Genomic DNA, 19,599 nt, shown 5'->3' with positions numbered 1-19,599 from the left:
GCACTGTTGGTGGGAAAGTAAATTGGTACAGTCACTATGGAGAACAGTATGGAGGATCCTTAAAAAACTAAAAATAGAACTACCACATGACCCAGCAATCCCACTACTGGGCATATACCCTGAGAAAACCATATTTCAAAACAATACGTGCACCCCAATGTTCATTGCAGCACTATTTACAATAACCAGGACATGGAAGCAACCTGAATGTCCATCAACAGAGGAATGGATAAAGAAGATGTGGTACATACATACAATGGAATATTACTCAGCCATAAAAAAGAACAAAATAATGCCATTTGTAGCAACATGGATGGGCCTAGAGATTATCATACTAAGTGAAGTCAGACACAGAAAGACAAATATCATATGATATTGCTTTTATGTGGAATTTTTTTAAAGGGTACAAATGAACATTTACAAAACAGAGAGTCACAGACATAGAAAACAGGAAAGCACGGAGGAAGGGATAAATTGGGAGATTGGGATTGACATATACACACTACTATATATAAAATAGATGACTAATAAGGACCTACTGTATAGCACAGGGAACTCTTTTCAGTACCCTGTAATGACCTATATGGGAAAATAATCAAGAGTGGGTATGTATTTATATATAACTGATTCACTTTGTTCTACTGCAGAAAATAAGGCAACATTGTAAATCAGCTATACTCCAATAACAAGTTTAAAAAACAGAGTTTGGGGCACACGCTTAGACGAGCAGTGTGAGAATATGCTTTGCTCTCTTTAAATTAGTGACTCCATCTGGTCTAGGAGATCTCAAATTAAGATTCAGAAAGTCTGCGAGCTCTTCGAATGTCACACACAGTGCTGCGAGTGTGCACAGCTTTCTAGGGAAGGAACCCAAAGCTGCCATAGTTTCTCCAACATGAAGAACCACTGATCTTGTTTTGTTTAATGAACTTAAATTTTCAGAGAAGACAAGTAAGTGATACTATTTGGGGGAAATCTGTCAAAGGATGCATTGAATATGCAGCTAATTATTTTCAAGCCACATCCACCTCTGAGACAGTGTGGTGCTGAGCGTCCTCTGCTTGGGAGCTGTTCTCGTTCTGCACCAGCATCTGGGCAAGCGACCCTCCATCCCCGTGTCCTCAGCATCTGTGTGTCATGTGCGAGTTCACTGTTCATGCTGCTCTGAGGGGCTGTCCTTCCTCTTTCTTCTTTCCTTTGGTTCAGAGCTACTCACGGGCCCAGAGAGAGAGTTAACTGTACTGTCAAAATGAGGGTGTTTTGGGTAGTGTGGCCTGCAGGCCTGCTAAAAACAGACGTCTTTCTATATTACATCTCATATTGTATCAGTATTTTATTGTTTCTTCCATCTTTTTCTTTAATATTTTACCTTTTTTTCTTTTTCTGCATCTGGCTAATTAAATGATGAAATCTTAGTTATGGGAAGACTTGCTCACTTGGAGACGTTGGACTGTGTGGAGGTACTTACCCTCCTTCATCTAAACCCATCAGGGGTCTGTTCGCCTGGAGTATTGTGCGTGGTTTACATGCTTGGCTGATGTTAAATAAATACCAAAACGGTGGTTCTCGCAGCAGGACTAATTTCTTTCATAATTTTAGAAACTAGAAAACCTTTTTCTTCAGGTTGTGAAATCCTGAGAAGAGAAACCTTAAGTTACCGATCACATTTGCTGTAAAGATTTCATTAATCTCCAAGTGATCGTGGTTTTTATTTCTGATGCTTTTGGTTTTTGTTTTTAATTGTTACTACATCTTAAATAGAAATATGAGCTTATAGATCAGTGATTTTACTGCCACTTGTCACTGTCATTTTTTGTTTCCTGTTTTTTCCTTCAGTGTTTACTTTGCGGATGGCACTAAGTTGCCCTTAGCATTTTCCAGTAAAACTTAACAAATGATGTTGGTTTTTATAGGAAATGGCCTTGTTTAAGGAAGTGAAGTCTCTCCAGCTTATCCCATCTTACCTGGTCCAGCCATTAAAAGCCAACTCCTCGGCCCACCTGGCCATGAGCCAGATGGCGCTGCTGGCCCGGCTGCTGCGGGACCTGGGCACGGAGGGCATGGGCTTCACCGTGGACAGCGTGATGCGGGTAAGTGCCCCAGGGTGGCTGCCGCAGCCTGGGCCCCGAGCTGGTGGCCGGAGCATGGCAAGCGTCTGGCTGGTGTTGGCTGCGTGCAGAGGTGGGGGGCGATTTCGGAACGTCGCTGCTTCCTCTGACACATGAGGGCGCTGGAGTCGCGCTGCCGGTTGCACCATGGTGTCGGGACGTGAGCCGTGCAGAGCCATGTCCCCAGGGAAGCAAGCTCTGCAAGCAATGACGCCGTGTCATAGCGGGTGGCAGATCTGTGGAAGGAGGTGCATGTTCTGTGCTTTGGACAACCCCATGAGCCCCAGAAGTGAACACTGATTGTGTCCGTTCACTTATAGCCCCTGGACTTCCTCCTGAGTATGGATCAGTGTCCCCTGTCCTGCCCTGCGTCACGTGGCCACTGTCTGTCCTGCCTCCACGTCAGTTTTCTCGTTCCCCAGCACAGACCATAAGCCGGCCCCACATGCTTACATCCTTGTTAGGGCCACACCCATGTCAGGATCCCAGCGTAAGCTTTGGTCCAGTAAGCTGTGCCGCCATCACAGATGCGCAATCTTCAGGGCAGTGACACAGCAGAGGCTCACTGCTGTCTCTTGTGGCCGGTGCCATCTGTGGGGACAGAAGCCGCTCTGCTCTGTGGGCACTCGGGGGCTCCGTCTCCTCCCAGTGTGATGCCACGGCTTCACACTTGACCTCCAAGGTCACTGAACGGAGGAGGGTGACTAGAGGTTACGAGTGGAGGTGTCCACAGGCCGAGCCACTCTCAGACATTTCCATCCAGTGAGGTGGCCCCATCCTCACTGCAGGGCCCGGGAGGCGTGTACAACTGTGCCCCAAGGAAGTGGGGAAACTGGGTTGGTGAGCACGTCACCCGGTGCTGGTCCGTCTACATGCAGTGGGCTTGATCCAGGCGGAGAGTTTAAGAAGGAGGAGAAATGAGTAAAAGTTGGAGGTGAGGGTGAGGCTTTAATTGAAGGAACAAAGACCCCAAGCAGCCGACGGAATGGGGCTGCAGTGCTCGCTTGGATGGCTCGGCTCAGAGCCGGGCAGCTGCCAGCCAGCCTCTCAACAGGAGGGCGTTGGCTCAAAGCCGAGAGTGGATGGGGAGGTTTGAGAGGCAAGCAGGAAGTATGAGATGCTGCCCTTGACCTCTGAGCAGGGAAACCGACCAGGAAAAGTCACGGGTCAGTTTACTGCATGATGCCAAGGACCCCAGGGTCGCCATGGCCCAAAGTCCAGCATGAAACCAGCTGGCACAATTCCCGAGCCCACAGCACCTTCTGCTTCACCTGGGAACACAGAGGAGGAGGGGCCCCAGATTTGAGGGCCTGCAGGGATGCCGGGGGTGACTTGGTGATGGACACGCGGGGCGGGAAAGACTCGCGGGAGGTGGCAGATGGGAGGGAGTGCAGACAGGTGAGCTGGAGAGGCAGGAGGTGATCATCCCGGGGGGTCCTCACGGTCAGAACTTCTCGAGCTGGTGCAGGGGTTGGGAAGGACAAGGTCTGGGATTAAACCTGAGTGTGTGGCAGGCGGAGGCACAGGAAGTGAGGAAGCCCAGCCAGTGAGGGGCCGGCGCCCAAAGGACCCGGAGGGGACGTGGGTTTACTATACGTGGGAACATCGGGGTATTGTGAAGTGTTCGGATGACACTAAAGCGCTTAAAATGGATGGGGTGGGTCGTTTGCCTACGTCAAGGTCATGCACAGATCTTGAAAAAGGAACATTGAATAAGAAGAAATAAAGTGTCAGAATGATAAGCACAGTGAATCATTTATAATGCCAAACAAAAATCCTACGTGTACACACACACACACGCACACGGCACGTACACTGTGCAGCAAGTGAAGACGTCTGGGGGGCGCGTGCCCTCCAGCTTCAGGACACTGATGCCTCTGAGGGGGGAGGAGGGTGGGAGGGGACAGGGGGCCAGGGAGACTTCAAGGGGACTTGAACCGTAGACCTAGGGTTCTGTTTCTTAGAAAGAGTTGAAGCAAACATGGCAAAAATGATAAACATTGGTTAATCTAGATGGTGGAGGCATGCAATTTATTATATTTCCTCTTTATGATTGAAATATTATCTAATACTTAATATGAAGTTTCTGGGGGGATGAACTTTAAAAATGCTATTTAATACCTGAAGTAGGAAAAAGCAAAACACTAATAATTGTACATACAACATGAGTTCAGCTGCACATGTAAAGTAAAGGAAGTGAGGAAAACTCTGTATCTTAATAGCTGGAATTCCGTGGGCGTTGTCGTCTGTGTTTTTCAAATGTCCATGATATCCCTATGTTTCTTTTATGCCAGAAGAAATAAACGTGGCTATTTTGAGACCCAGTAACAAGAGCACGTCCCGACCCTCTTCTTAGTTCGCAGTGCAGGCCCTGGAGCACAGGGAGCACAAGGTGCGGGATTCAGCGGTGAGGATGATCCTGGACCTGTACGCGCAGCACCGGGCTCTGGTCCTTGAGTGCCTCCCTCCCGAGGAGAGTGCCACCCGCAGGAGCGTCCTCTATAAGACACTTTTTGAGGGATTTGCTACGATAGACGGCAGACCTACAGATGCTGAAATTAGGGTAAGTTAACTTCCCTGAAGTTATGACCTGGTCCTGGGTTTAAGAAGTGACTTGGTACGTGAGTAAACAGACACATCATTCATGGGGCTATGGGGATGGGAAACACAGCACACGGAGGACACTGGTCCCTGAGCCCACGTCCTGGCTCTTCCACCTTGTCTGTGTAGGGATGTTGATGGCCGGGAGGACACCTGCAGTGTTTATCAACAGGAAACATTTAACACAACACTGTTAATCAACTATACCCCAATATAAAATTTTTAAAAAGTATTTTAATTCCAAAAGAAAAAAAAAATAACCAGTAAACATTTATTAGATTAATCTGGTGGATTTTCTTTTAATCCTAGCTATAGTATTAGTCTTAGTGACGATTATAATACATAAGAAACATAATTTATATGCTATAACTTATCACACAATTTCCAACACTACCCTAAAAATCAATTCTAATGGAAAATCATTTCATACCAGGCACAGAAAAGAGCGGCTACAGAAGAAGCAGAAAAACGCAAGAAAGAAGAAATTAAAACTTTACAAGGGCAGTTGGCGGCACTAAAGGAGATGCAGGCTGAAGTCCAGGTTGGCAAGGTTCACTGTCTTTCACCGTCATGCTCTCGGTCAAAATCCTGTGACCGTTTATTTCCTTACGTAGACGCACAGCATGCTTGGTTTGCTTTTCATGGGATTCTCCAAATGGGTATCCTTATTCTTTGTTGTTTTTTAAATTAGTTTAGGGGTAAGTAAAAGGAATCCTCCACTGAATCATTTGCATGCTCTTTTTTTTTTTTAACATCTTTATTGGAGTATAATTGCTTTACAATGGTGTGTTAGTTTCTGCTTTATAGCAAAGTGAATCAGTTATACATATACATATGTTCCCATATCTCTTCCCTCTTGCATCTCCCTCCCTCCCACCCACCCTATCCCACCCCTCTAGGTGGTCACAAAGCACCGAGCTGATCTCCCTGTGCTATGCGGCTGCTTCCCACTAGCTATCTATTTTACGTTTGGTAGTGTATATATGTCCATGCCACTCTCTCACTTTGTCACAGCTTACCCTTCCCCCTCCCCATATCCTCAAGTCCATTCTCTAGTAGGTCTGTGTCTTTATTCCCGTCTTACCCCTAGGTTCTTCATGACATTTTTTTTCTTAGATTCCATATACATGTGTTAGCATACGGTATTTGTCTTTCTCTTTCTGACTTACTTCACTCTGTATGATGGACTCTAGGTTATCCACCGCACTACAAATAACTCAGTTTCATTTCTTTTTATGGCTGAGTAATAAATATTCCATTGTATATACGTGCCACATCTTCTTTAACCATTCATCCGATGATGGACACTTAGGTTGCTTCCATCTCCTGGCTATTGTAAATACAGCTGCAATGAACATTTTGGTACATGACTCTTTTTGAATTATGGTTTTCTCAGGGTATATGCCCAGTAGTGGGATTGCTGGGTCATGTGATAGTTCTATTTTTCGTTTGTTGTTGTTGTTGTTGTTGTTGTTTTTGCGGTACGCGGGCCTCTCACTGTGGTGGCCTCTCCCATTGCAGAGCACAGGCTCCGGACGTGCAGGCCCAGCGACTGTGGTTCACAGGCCCAGCTGCTCCGCGGCATGTGGGATCTTCCCAGACCAGGGCACAAACCCATGTCCCCTGCATCGGCAGGCGGACTCTCAACCACTGCGCCACCAGGGAAGCCCCTATTTTTAGTTTTTTAAGGAACCTCCATACTGTTCTCCATAGTGACTGTACCAATTCACATTCCCACCAGCAGGGCAAGAGTATTCCCTTTTCTCCACACCCTCTCCAGCATTTATTGTTTCTAGATATTTTGATGATGGCCATTCTGACTGGTGTGAGATGATATCTCATTGTAGTTTTTTTTTTTTTTTTTTTTGCGGTATGCGGGCCTCTCACTGTTGCGGCCTCCCCCGTTGCGGAGCACAGGCTCCGGACGCGCAGGCTCCGGACGCGCAGGCTCAGCGGCCACGGCTCACGGGCCCAGCCGCCCCGCGGCACATGGGATCCTCCCAGACCGGGGCACGAACCCGTATCCCCTGCATCGGCAGGCGGACTCTCAACCACCTGCGCCACCAGGGAGGCCCTCATTGTAGTTTTGATTTGCATTTCTCTAATGATTAATGATGTTGAACATTCTTTCATGTGTTTGTTGGCAATCTGTATATCTTCTTTGGAGAAATGTCTTTTTAGGTCTTCTGCCCATTTTTGGATTGGGTTCTTTGTCTTTTTGCTATTGAGCTGCATGAGCTGCTTGTAAATTTTGGAGATTAATCCTTTGCCAGTTGTTTCATTTGCAAATATTTTCTCCCATTCTGAGGGTTGTCTTTTGTTCTTGTTTATGGTTTCCTTTGCTATGCAAAAGCTTTGAAGTTTCATTAGGTCCCATTTGTTTATTTTTGTTTTTATTTCCATTTCTCTAGGAGGTGGGTCAAAAAGATCTTGCTGTGATTTATGTCATAGAGTGTTCTGCCTATGTTTTCCTCTAAGAGTTTGATAGTTTCTGGCCTTACATTTAGGCCTTTAATCCATTTTGAGCTTATTTTTGTGTATGGTGTTAGGGAGTGTTCTAATCTCGTACTTTTACATGTACCTGTCCAGTTTTCCCAGCACCACTTATTGAAGAGGCTGTCCTTTCTCCACTGTACATTCCTGCCTCCTTTATCAAAGATAAGGTGACCATATGTGTGTGGGTTTATCTCTGGGCTTTCTATCCTGTTCCATTGATCTATATTTCTGTTTTTGTGCCAGTACCATACTGTCTTGATTACTGTAGCTTTGTAGTATAGTCTGCACTCAGGGAGCCTGATTCCTCCAGTTCCATTTTTCGTTCTCAAGATTGCTTTCGCTATTCGGGGTCTTTTCTGTTTCCATACAGATTGTGAAATTTTTTGTTCTAGTTCTGTGAAAAATGCCAGTGGTAGTTTCACAGGGATTGCATTGAATCTGTAGATTGCTTTGGGTAGTAGAGTCATTTTCACAATGTTGATTCTTCCAATCCAAGAACATGGTATATCTCTCTATCTATTTGTATCATCCTTAATTTCTTTCATCAGTGTCTTATAATTTTCTGCATACAGGTCTTTTGTCTCCTTAGATAAGTTTATTCCTAGATATTTTATTCTTTTTGTTGCAGTGGTAAATGGGAGTGTTTTCTTAATTTCACTTTCAGATTTTTCATCATTAGTGTATAGGAATGCCAGAGATTTCTGTGCATTAATTTTGTATCCTGCTACTTTACCAAATTCATTGATTAGCTCTACTAGTTTTCTGGCAGCATCTTTAGGATTCTCTATGTATAGTATCATGTCATCTGCAAACAGTGACAGCTTCACTTCTTCTTTTCAGATTTGGATTCCTTTTATATCCTTTTCTTCTCTGATTGCTGTGGCTAAAACTTCCAAAACTATGTTGAATAAGAGTGGTGAGAATGGGCAACCTTGTCTTGTTCCTGATCTTAGTGGAAATGGTTTCAGTTTTTCACCATTGAGGATGATGCTGGCTGTGGGTTTGTCATATATGGCCTTTATTATGTTGAGGAAAGTTCCCTCTATGCCTATTTTCTGCAGGGTTTTTATCATAAATGGGTGTTGAATTTTGTTGAAAGCTTTCTCTGCATCTATTGAGATGATCATATGGTTTTTCTCCTTCAATTTGTTAATATGGTGTATCACGTTGATTGATTTGCATATATTGAAGAATCCTTGCATTCCTGGAATAAACCCACTTGATCATGGTGTATGATCCTTTTAATGTGCTGTTGGATTCTGTTTGCTAGTATTTTGTTGAGGATTTTTGCATCTATGTTCATCAGTGATATTGGCCTGTAGTTTTCTTTCTTTGTGACATCCTTGTCTGGTTTTGGTATCAAGGTGATGGTGGCCTCATAGAATGAGTTTGGGAGTGTTCCTCCCTCTGCTATATTTTGGAAGAGTTTGAGAAGGATAGGTGTTAGCTCTTCTCTAAATGTTTGATAGAATTCGCCTGTGAAGCCATCTGGTCCTGGGCTTTTGTTTGTTGAGAGATTTTTAACCACAGTTTCAATTTCAGTGTTTGTGATTGGTCTGTTCGTATTTTCTATTTCTTCCTGATTCAGTCTTGGCAGGTTGTGCATTTCTAAGAATTTGTCCATTTCTTCCAGGTTGTCCATTTTATTGGCATAGAGTTGCTTGTAGTAATCTCTCATGATCTTTTGTATTTCTGCAGTGTCAGTTGTTACTTCTCCTTTTTCATTTCTAATTCTATTGATTTGAGTCTTCTCCCTTCAAACTATCAAAAATTAAATACAAGGAAAACATATTAAAAGCAGCAAGGGAAAAACAACAAATAACACACAAGGGAATCCCCATAAGGTTAACAGCTGATCTTTCAGCAGAAACTCTGCAAGCCAGAAAGGACTGGCAGGACATATTTAAAGTGATGAAGGAGAAAAACCTACAACCAAGATTACTCTACCCAGCAAGGATCTCATTCAGATTTGATGGAGAAATTAAAAGCTTTACAGACAAGCAAAAGCTAAGAGAATTCAGCACCACCAAACCAGCTTTACAACAAATGCTAAAGGAACTTATCTAGGCAAGAAACACAAGAGAAGGAAAAGACCTACACTAACAAACCCAAAACAATTAAGAAAATGGGAATAGGAACATACATATCGATAATGACCTTAAATGGAAATGGATTAAATGCTCCCACCAAAAGACACAGACTGGCTGAATGGATACAAAAACAAGACCCATATATATGCTGTCTACAAGAGACCCACTTCAGACCTAGGGACGCACAGAGACTGAAAGTGAGGGGATGGAAAAAGATATTCCATGCAAATGGAAATCAAAAGAAAGCTGGAGTAACAGTTCTCATATCAGACAAAATAGACTTTAAAATAAAGACTATTACAAGAGACGAAGAAGGACACTACATAATGATCAAGGGATCGATCCAAGAAGAAGATATAACAATTGTAAATATTTATGCACCCAACATAGGAGCACCTCAATACATAAGGCAGATGCTAACAGCCATAAAAGGGGAAATCAACAGTAACACAATCATAGTAGGGGACTTTAACACCCCACTTTCTCCAATGGACAGATCATCCAAAATGAAAATAAATAAGGAAACACGAGCTTTAAATGATACATTAAACAAGATGGACTTAATTGATATTTATAGGACATTCCATCCTAAAACAACAGAATACACATTTTTCTCAAGTGCTCATGGAACATTCTCCAGGATAGATCATATCTTAGGTCACAAATCAAGCCTTGGTAAATTTAAGAAAATTGAAATTGTATCAAGTATCTTTTCTGACCACAACCCTATGAGACCTATAGATATCAATTACAGGAAAAGACCTGTAAAAAATACAAACACATGCGGGCTTCCCTGGTGGTGCAGTGGTTGAGAGTCCGCCTGCCGATGCAGAGGATACAGGTTCGTTCTCTGGTCCGGGAAGATCCCACGTGCCGCGGAGCGGCTGGGCCCGTGAGCCATGGCTGCTGAGCCTGCGCGTCCGGAGCCTGTGCTCCGCAATGGGAGAGGCCACAACAGTGAGAGGCCCGCGTACCGCAAAAAAAAAAATACAAACACATGGAGGCTAAACAATATACTACTTAATAATGAAGTAATCACTGAAGAAATCAAAGAGGAAATCAAAAAATACCTAGAAATAAATGACAGTGGAGACACGACGACCCAAAACCTATGGGATGCAGCAAAAGCATTTCTAAGGGGGAAGTTTATAGCAATACAATCCTACCTTAAGAAACAGGAAACATCTCGAATAAACAACCTAACCTTGCACCTAAAGCAATTAGAGAAAGAAGAACAAAAAAACCCCAAAGTTAGCAGAAGGAAAGAAATCCTAAAGATCAGATCAGAAAAAAATGAAGAAGAAATGAAGGAAACGATAGCAAAGATCAATAAAACTAAAAGCTGGTTCTTTGAGAAGATAAACAACATTGATAAACCATTAGCCAGACTCATCAAGAACAAAGGGAGAAGACTTAAATCAACAGAATTAGAAATGAAAAAGGAGCAGTAACATGTGCATGCTCGTCATTCTCCGCGGGGATGAAGTGCGCTGCTGGCCCAGCCGAGTTCAGAGAGGACGCTCGGGGCTGCAGGAGCTGGCGGAGCGGGGACGGGGTAGAGGACGGCAGTCCTCTCTGCAGCTTCTCGCCTCCTTCAGAGGCAAAGGAGGAAAAGAAGCTTGAATATGAAGATCTGATTTCCATGCATTAAGAAAGGAAGGTTTGGGGCAAATGCTGCCCATCAGGAAGCACTGAGCCCTAGTGCACAGGGGGCATCAGATGGTGTTTGGTTATATGAAACGTGTCCCTTCTGAAGGGCCCCGCCTCTGTGATTTAAATTTGTGCCATCACTCTGGTTTTTGTGATTAAGTTCCTTAAGTTGATAGTAAAAGGGAGAGGATGTGGGCGCATAAGGCCGGCTGTGCTCATGAGGGTGAGTCTCCTGGGAAGTGTTCTGACCACTGCTTTTTAGAAAAAGAATAAGTGACTAAACATGGCAAAAAAGAAAAAAAATACGACTGAATGTATGTCGAAGTGCCTGTGACAGAAAGTGACAGTGACGATTCCGCTGGACGCTGGCATGTCAGAATGCCTGTGAGAAGAGCGGGAAAGCGGCCACCGAGGAACAGAAGAGAGGAGGCTGGGGACCGGTGGGGCAGCGCGGGAGCCGTGCCCGGCCTGGGGGCTGCCGAGGTCACCAGGCTATGCGTCCCCGCAGCGTCTGTGGTGCGGGGCATGGAGGCCTGTCCTCTGGCTCGTCTTCATCCTTCAGGATTTGTTGAGCACCTGCACTGGGCCAGCCCTGCCCAGGGCTCCAGAGATGCGGCAGGAACAAGGGCCGCTGCTCCAGGAGGAGAGACCACACGGCACGGCCGCTCGGGAGGGTGGGTGCCAGCCTGCTGTCCTTGTCCTGAGAGGATCACTGAAGCCAGCTCGCAGGAGGATGACAGAACGTTTTTTCTATTTTTTATTATTATAAAATATACATAACATGAGATTTACCATTTTAACCATTTTTAAGTGTACGGTTCTGTGCCATTGAGGACATTCACATCATTGCGTAGACACCACCACCATCCAGCTCCAAAACTTTTGAGAACGGCAGAATTTTTTTGTGTGTGTGTGTGGTACACGGGCCTCTCACTGCTGTGGCCTCTCCCGTTGCGGAGCACAGGCTCCGGACGCGCAGGCTCAGCGGCCATGGCTCACGGGCCCAGCCGCTCCGCGGCATGTGGGATCTTCCCGGACCGGGGCACGAACCCGTGTTCCCTGCATCGGCAGGCGGACTCTCAACCACTGCGCCACCAGGGAAGCCCCAGCAGGATATTTTTAAATCACCCGATTGCTCACAAGTTTTAGGAAAAGATTTTTAAATTACTAATCAGTTGTCTAATCTGTTCAAAGCATAGATTAAGGTAGATTTTACAACTAAAATTTAACTTCTGGCATTGTTCATTTGTCTCCCTGCAAGATATACAAACCCATCTCTCATTAATAAGAATTGCTTTTCATGCCCAGAATCCATTTGTGTAAGTTTCCTTTCTTTAGTTGGTAGGTGTATAAATCACGTGAACCCTATTTGCAAGTTTAATATCAGTCTGTCAGGTGCTTCCCCGGTCCTAAAATTGTATTCTCGTGTGTTTTCTGTATTCAGAGCTTGGGTTGGAGAGAAGTTCCTATCGTGTAAGCTTTGATTTTCTACAATCACAGTAGACGGTGTCTACGTGTTGCGTCACTTAATGACATGGATAGGGGACTGGCTCGTCCCTGTCCTCCCTTGAAACTGCAGGTCCCAGACGTGCCTCCCCCACCAGTGGCCAGCAGCCCAGGCCACGCGGGTCTAGCAGGCTCAGGTGGGGCAGACTGGCCAGTGCCGGGAGGAAGGCTTGGTGACAGGAGGAGCCCCCTGAGCAGCAGGAGGAGAGCTCGGTGCAGGGGGGCAGCTTCCCACCGTGGACACACAGGGCCCTGCACCCTGTCCTTCCTCCGGTCAACAGTGCGCCCCCGGCTGTCACCTCCCACAGTGGGGACACCCAGCAGCCAAGACCCACGAGGCAGATACGCGGTGCGTGAGGGTGTGGTGCCCGCTCAGGGGAAGAGGAAGCCAGAGGAGGGAGGCGGCCAGCTGACGCCTCCTGACACCATGTGACACCGCATGGAGGGGCCCCCGGGGCAGCTGTGCCATGGCCTGTGGAGCCTCCAGGGGTCCCTTTACAGGGGAAGTAACGGGCCGCCCTGGCCACTGTGTTTGCAGGTGGTGGGAAGGTCAGGCTCCTGGGGTGCTGAGGCAGAGCCTGCGGGGCTCACTGATGGGCCGGGGACAGGCCACACCTGGAACAGGAGGGAGGGGCGGGAGCCGCTGGGGTCTCCAGGCTTCGTGGCCTGAATACCTGGAAGACTGGCGGTTCTGGGCTCTGCGCCAGAGGCTGTGAGGGGCGCGCGTAAGGGGGAGCCTGTGGGCGGGGGAGGGGGGGTTGGTCTGGTTAAGTCACATTTAAGTGACATTAAGACCCAAGTACATGCTGGGTAGCAGAGAGGCCCAGGTGATGGCACAAACGTTTGGATCATGAGCACAGAGATCGGTGTGCAGCCTGGGACCTGGGCGAAAGCACCGTCAGGGTCTGTATGGACAAACGGGGGGGCGGGGGGCGCCCTGGGAGCCCGACTAAGAAGGGCCTGGAGGAGACAGGTGAGGAGAGTCACGTGCCGCCGGGAGCCCATGGCGCGTCCTTCGGGCAGGCAGACACTGATGATGGGCAGGTGACCCGGGGCGGGGGGGTGCAGGTGGCCTTGACGAAGAGTGGTTTCCATGGAGACGGGGGCGATGGGCAGGAGCCCGAGGGAGGGGCTGTGGAGGGCAGGACGGAGAGGGCAGGAGACTGCTGCCCACGATTGAGAGGGCGACTCTTTCAGACAAATGTGTCGTTTGCGGATGGATATTCTACCACACAGCCTAAGGTCATGCCTCCAGGATCACGGTAGACTCTCACTCACACTGAAGCCATTTGTCTCTGATCTTTCTGTTCTTCTGTTTCAGGAAAAAGAGAGTGAAGCTGCAAAGGCCAAGAATCAGGGTACGTAGAACGCACGTCGTGAAAGCTCTGCGTAGAAACCACTTTTATTCACGCGGCGAATGTCTGCATCTCTGACGCTTCAGGGCTGAATGCAAAATACTACCTTTACTAACTTGTAGCTTTTAAACTGTATTTCCCATCAAACTGGTTACTAGGGCTTCCCTGGTGGCGCAGTGGTTGAGCGTCCACCTGCCGATGCAGGGGACACGGGTTCGTGCCCCAGTCTGGGAAGATCCCACATGCCACGGAGCAGCTGAGCCTGCGTGTCTGGAGCCTGTGCTCTGCAACGAGAGAGGCCACAACAGTGACAGGCCCGCGTACTGCAAAAAAAAAAAAAAAAAAAAAAAACTGGTTACTAAAACTTTGAAAATAGTTTTCTACAAAAGATTATTTAAATAGCTTTCTTTTTAATTTCTTTAGACACTCAAGGAAGGAAAGCGGCCCCACCTAACGCTCCAGAAATTCCAGATAATCACTATTTAGATAAGTGAGTAAAGTTGTCTCTAACCCACTGTAGAACAAGTAGAGGGACTAACCACATAAAAATGCTGTCAGATAAATATATTCTCCCGGTTCATTAGGATTACGTGAACTAATTGGCTCTTTTCAGTGATTTTGAAAGCTAGGAAATTGCCCTCTAAACCAGGCAGCATCAGCTGTGAGTCAAGATAACCTTTCTCTCTTCCCCGACAGAAATGAGCAGGCTGTTTGTCAAAAGTCCTGTTACAGGCTGAAAATTTTTTTAATGTTTTATGAAAGTATAGTTGATTTACAGTGTGTTAATTTCTGCTGTAGGGCAAAGTGACTCAGTTATACATATATATGTTCTTTTTCATATTCTTTTCCACTATGGTTTATCACAGGATATTGAATATGGTCAGGCTCAAATTTTATAGCAGCAAAATGCTTTCTCCTGTGCTGTGGCTGAGACAAATCTACAAGGAATTTAAGGGAAATGTCTTGGTCTAATCTTTTCTTGTGATTTAAAATATCCTTTCTGCTTGGTGACGCTGACAGAGTTAGAATTCGAAGGGATCTTAAGCTACTTTATCTCAAACCCCTACGTGGTAAAGACTCTTTCTTATGCCCTTTGATAGAGTAGCTACCCAGCCCTTCCTGAGGCCCCTCTGTGAGGGGCAGCCATGCCTCCAGGTCAAGCTGAAGCCCACTCAGTGGGTCCAGGACGGTGGCCGCAGGCTGGGCATGGGGGGCGTCACAGAGCTCCCTGGCAGCCGGCAGAATGGGATGGCTAAACTGGGTCTGTGCTTCATTTCTTACCTTTCTGTTTTGTTTCAGTTTATGCATTTTTTGTGGGGAGAGGAGCGACTCCTTCACAGAAGAAGGCCTGGACCTCCATTACTGGAAGCACTGTCTTATGCTGACGAGATGTGACTACTGCAAACAGGTCAGGTGCTGGGGACGGGCGGGCCAGACCCAGGCAGGCGAGCTGGACACGCAGTTCCCGAAGGCCGAATCACAAAAATGTCCCAAATCTTAGCATTTTCAGAGGAAAAGTTATGGGGCAAGTTTTGTTGGGGTTGGTTTTTCTTACTTTATTATTAAAGTATAACATATATACAAATGTATACAAGTCATAGGTGTTACAGCTCCTGAATTATTGCAAGATAAACAAATCCATGTAACCACCACCAGGCCACATACCCCAAGGTACCCCACCCTCCTCTCCAGGGTCATCACTGTCCTCATTTCTGTTTCTTGCTTTGTGAGTTTTACCGAAGTGGAATCATATGCTACGTTTGGGGTTTGCTTTACAGTATTCCATTGTTTGAATGTACCGCAATTTATCAGTCCTTTCTACCGCGTCTGGGTTTGGGCTGAGACTGTTAGGAATAGCGTTGCTACAGACACCCTTGTGTAATCTTCCGTGCGTGCGGACGCACTTTTTTGGGTGCACACCCCGTTGTACGATGGCTGGGTGGGCTCGCGTCCAGCTGCAGGGCCAGTGTGAGCAGCGCTCCTGGTGCCCAGGTGGGAGCCGCTCCCCGTCCTCGCCAGCCTCGCGGTTGCCACCTGCCACGCGCCCGCCACGCTCTCCTGATGGTGCGGGGCTGGAGCCCTGTCCCCCTGCTATCCTCTCGCTGCCCTCTTTTGCGAAGCACTTCTGGTTTCTCGCCCGTCTCTTGAATTGGGTGCCAGTCCCACTACTGCTGACATATAGTCGTTCTTGACACACCCAGGTGTGCGTCCTTCGCCACTTGAATGTGTGGTGTCCACTCTGTGTCTGGCCTTTTCACTGACGAGCAGGAGCTTTTCATTTTAACGTTGTCCGCCCTGCTGATCCGTCCTAGGGTTAATGCTTGGGCATCCTGTTGAAGGGGTCCTCCCGCACCCCAGCTGTTCACCTTTCCTCTATGCAGCCGGCCCTCCTTTAGAGAGAGGAGGGGAACCAGAAGGGAAGTGACCTTCTCTCCTGTCCTGGGGGCTCTCAGGCCTGCAGGGGCGGGGTGGGCAGGCCCCTCCCTCTGAGCAACTCCCCCCAGGCTGGCGGTGCGGACTCCTCCACCCGGCGTGGCCTGGCTCCTCTGGCAGCAAGCGAGAGTGTGGCGTGAAGCTCTAGGATGTGTACAGCCCCTCCTGGCAAAGAGGTCACAGTGGTGAAAGAGTCTCTTCTTGTGACCCGTTTCCGGGCACGTTCTTAGAAATGGCCGGGAGCCGGGATTGAACCCAAGGCCACGCAGACCCCTGAGCTCTTCAGGGTGCAGGTCAGGGTTAGTGTTGTGGGTGAACCGTCGCTTCCCCTCCCCACTTAGCCGTGGCCTCTGGATGCGCCTGAGGTAGCATGGCGAGCAGGATGTGAGGTCTCCAGCCACGTGTACGTGACTGCGGAGGTAACAGGTGTGCGCCTCCCTTCCCGAGGGGCGCTGGCGGGACAGGAAGCGCGCACTCGTGCAGGGGCCGGGGCCGCACGCGCCTCGGGGCGCTCAGCCGTGTGATGTGTCCCGTCGTGGCTTCCAGGTGGTGGAGATTTCCAGCCTGACGGAGCACCTGCTGACGGAGTGTGACAAAAAGGACGGCTTTGGGGAGTGTTACCGCTGCAGCGAGGCCATTTTAAAGGAAGAGCTGCCCAGACACATAAAAACGAGAGACTGCAACCGTGAGTGCCCCCGTGGCCCCCCGAGACCCTCGCGCCGTCCCCGGGAGGCCCGGCTAGGGGGCTCGGGGGGCAGGTCCCGCGTCTGCCGGTGCCCCTGCCCCCCCCGTTCCTCTGCGCCCCCATTCACGCCCCACAGGAGTAACTAGATCTTGTCTCATTGAAACCGTTCCAGCTGCCAAAGCGAAGAAGCTGGCGAACCGGTGTCCTCTGTGCCACAAGAATTTCACCCCCGGAGAAGAGGTGAGGGGCTGACGTGGGGGCGACCTGGCCGCGTGGAGGGACGGCGGGCGGCGGGCGGAGGCTGACCCCCGGGGTGGGGTGAGGCTCTGTCTCAGGGTTCCTGCGCTCCCTGCCCGGCATGCCTGTGGCATCTCCCGGGAAGGGGGAGCGTCTCGGCTCTTTGGGATGGAAGCGCGAAGTGGTTTCACTTTTTCCAGGCTTGGCTTTCATCTCCACGTTGGGGCCTAAACTGGCCTCCTGGCCAGATTCTGTAACACTCTGGTCCCTTGTGATGCATAAAGCCGAGCCCCGTCCAAGTTGGAAATCCTACCTGGTGTCCGGTGCCCAGCGCTCCGCCTGCCCCCAGCGTGCGCCATGCAGGTGACACAGCAGCCTAGTTGTGGGGCGCCAGGGTCTCCCACCCTCTCCTCCACGTGCCCCGTCCTCTGGTGTCGGCCCGCTCGCTCTGGCTCACATGACGCCGGCGCTGCCCTGCATGCTGAGCTCTCGCAGGGCCCAGCAGGCCCAGCCTCTCCTGCCCTGAGCCCCTCAGCCGCGGCCACCTGCAGTCCACCCACTGCGTCCACTGCGGGGTCCCTTGTCCCAGCCCTTCGTGTCCCTCCCCGGAGGGAGCTCTGGAGACGGGGGGCAAGAGCGTCTCTGCTTCTCGGTCACGGGAGCTGCTGCACGTGCTTGTGTCACCAACTGTTAACAAGTCAGCCTCATTGTTTCAGTCTGTGTTCAAGTCCCAGGGGTTTTCAAACTCAGGCTCTACAATTACATGAGATAATTAGACGGTTCCAAAGTCTGTCAAATGCGACTTACTCAGGGAAGACCCGACAGAAGCTGCTGTCCTGCCCACCACCCCTCCTCTCACAGAGCGAGGGGCTTTTTATGGTTGATCCATTTTAGTCTTAAGTATGAACTGCTCTCACATGCCCACACTTTTTCTCTCTCCCTGTGTATTTTTAGAATTTAGGAGCCTTTGAGCTTCTGTTGTCGTTGTCACCTTTACACTGTTTCTGTCGTACGTGACCAGCCCCTCCTTCTGGAGACCAGGCGGCTCCCTGCTCTGAGCAGCGCTGACGTTGGCAGTGGCCCCTTCCCTTCCTGCCCTCCCCGCAAGTCCCCCAGCGTCTGCCTTGAGGGGATGGCATCTGACACAGTCAACTGCAAAGAGGCATTAGCAGGCTTGTGCTGCTCTTCCTCTGCTTTCTCCATGTTTTCTTCATGTGTCACCACCCGCCGAGCAGCTTAAACACCCGTTATTCTACCACAGTTTCTGTGGGTCAGAAGTCCAGGCATGACCTGGCTGGGTCCTCTGCTTGCGGTCTCCCAGGGCTGCACTCGAGGTGTCAGCCGGGCTGCGCTCTCATCTGTGGCTCGGCAGGGAAAGGAGCCACTTCCCGGCCCATCGCGGGTGCTGGCAAAATTCTTTTCTTCGTCATTGTCGGACCGAGGGCCCTGCTTCCTTGCTGGCTGTCCAGCAGGGCCACCCTCAGCCCCTGCACCCTGTGCCCCTGGACCGTCGCACACTGCGCACCCTGCGGGACAGCGGTCTTGGCGTGTTTGCTCAGTGGTGATGAGAACTGGGAGAGGTGTGAAGTGCAGGCAGCATCTCAAGATACGTGGGTGCTCCGGCGGTGCACTCAGCACAGGGGGCTCCGAGGCGGGACACGCACAGAGCTCAGGACCCACGCCCGCAGCCGCAGCGCGTCGCCACCTCTGGCTCGGTCGTCTCAGTGGCCCCTCTGGTGGCCTGATTCCCACTCCACCTGCCTCTCGTTTCAGGCATGGAAGGCCCACCTCATGGGCCCCGCGGGCTGCACAGTGAACCTGCGCCGGACGCACGTGCTGCACAAGGCGCCCACGCTGCCACCAGGTAAGCATCCGCCCCGGCCTCGGCCCTGTCCCTGGGTCCCGAACAAGCAGGGCGATCGTGTCGTCAGCACCAGCTCTGGCCGAAGCCCCTCCACGTGGCCCTGCTTCCCCAGGCTCCGCGGTGGCACTCACAGAGTTGATAAACCAAACCGCGGGTGTTCGCAGGCGCACCCCGGGTCTCGGTGTCCCTCCACGCCGTGGGTACCAGTGTCCAGAAACAGGAGTTTCAGTAGGAGACCCATAGGTGGCGCCACTACCTGACTTCTGAATCCCAGTTTTGGCTGCTTTCTGTAGGATTTAGAATGCCTTACAGAAAAGTGTTATTTTTCATTAGAAAATTATTCTTGAACTTGGATACACGACTTTATTTTGGGGCCCTGTGATCAACGAGAACATGAGGAAACGTGTCTCGTGCTCATTCAGCGCCAGGCACGGGCAGGGGCTGCGCCCCTCACACACGCACGCACACATGCGCGCGCACACGCACGCACGCATACACGCACACGCACGTGTGTGAGGACCAGAGGTGCTGGGGGAGCCGCCCCGGCCTCCTAACCAGGTGACCGGCCCTGGTC

The 19,599-nt window shown here is 49.4% G+C and overlaps 1 protein-coding gene across 2 annotated transcripts in view; it reads left to right on the top strand.

The window, feature by feature from the left end:
- CEP104 (centrosomal protein 104) overlaps window positions 1-19,599 on the top strand; it is a 54,673-nt gene that overhangs the window by 32,370 nt on the left and 2,704 nt on the right. For both annotated transcript variants that reach the window (XM_060088856.1, XM_060088855.1), the window contains 9 exons: window positions 1,914-2,090; window positions 4,465-4,671; window positions 5,143-5,250; window positions 13,773-13,809; window positions 14,230-14,296; window positions 15,106-15,214; window positions 16,786-16,924; window positions 17,097-17,164; window positions 18,935-19,025. In XM_060088856.1, coding sequence (XP_059944839.1) covers window positions 1,914-2,090; window positions 4,465-4,671; window positions 5,143-5,250; window positions 13,773-13,809; window positions 14,230-14,296; window positions 15,106-15,214; window positions 16,786-16,924; window positions 17,097-17,164; window positions 18,935-19,025 — 1,003 coding nt within the window. The remainder of the gene's footprint in view (window positions 1-1,913; window positions 2,091-4,464; window positions 4,672-5,142; window positions 5,251-13,772; window positions 13,810-14,229; window positions 14,297-15,105; window positions 15,215-16,785; window positions 16,925-17,096; window positions 17,165-18,934; window positions 19,026-19,599) is intronic.

This window comes from Mesoplodon densirostris, chromosome 2 (assembly GCF_025265405.1).
Source record: "Mesoplodon densirostris isolate mMesDen1 chromosome 2, mMesDen1 primary haplotype, whole genome shotgun sequence".
NCBI classification, from domain to species: domain Eukaryota; kingdom Metazoa; phylum Chordata; class Mammalia; order Artiodactyla; family Ziphiidae; genus Mesoplodon; species Mesoplodon densirostris.
The sequence above is the reverse complement of the archived record's forward strand: the minus strand, read 5'-3'. Positions and strand labels throughout refer to the sequence as shown.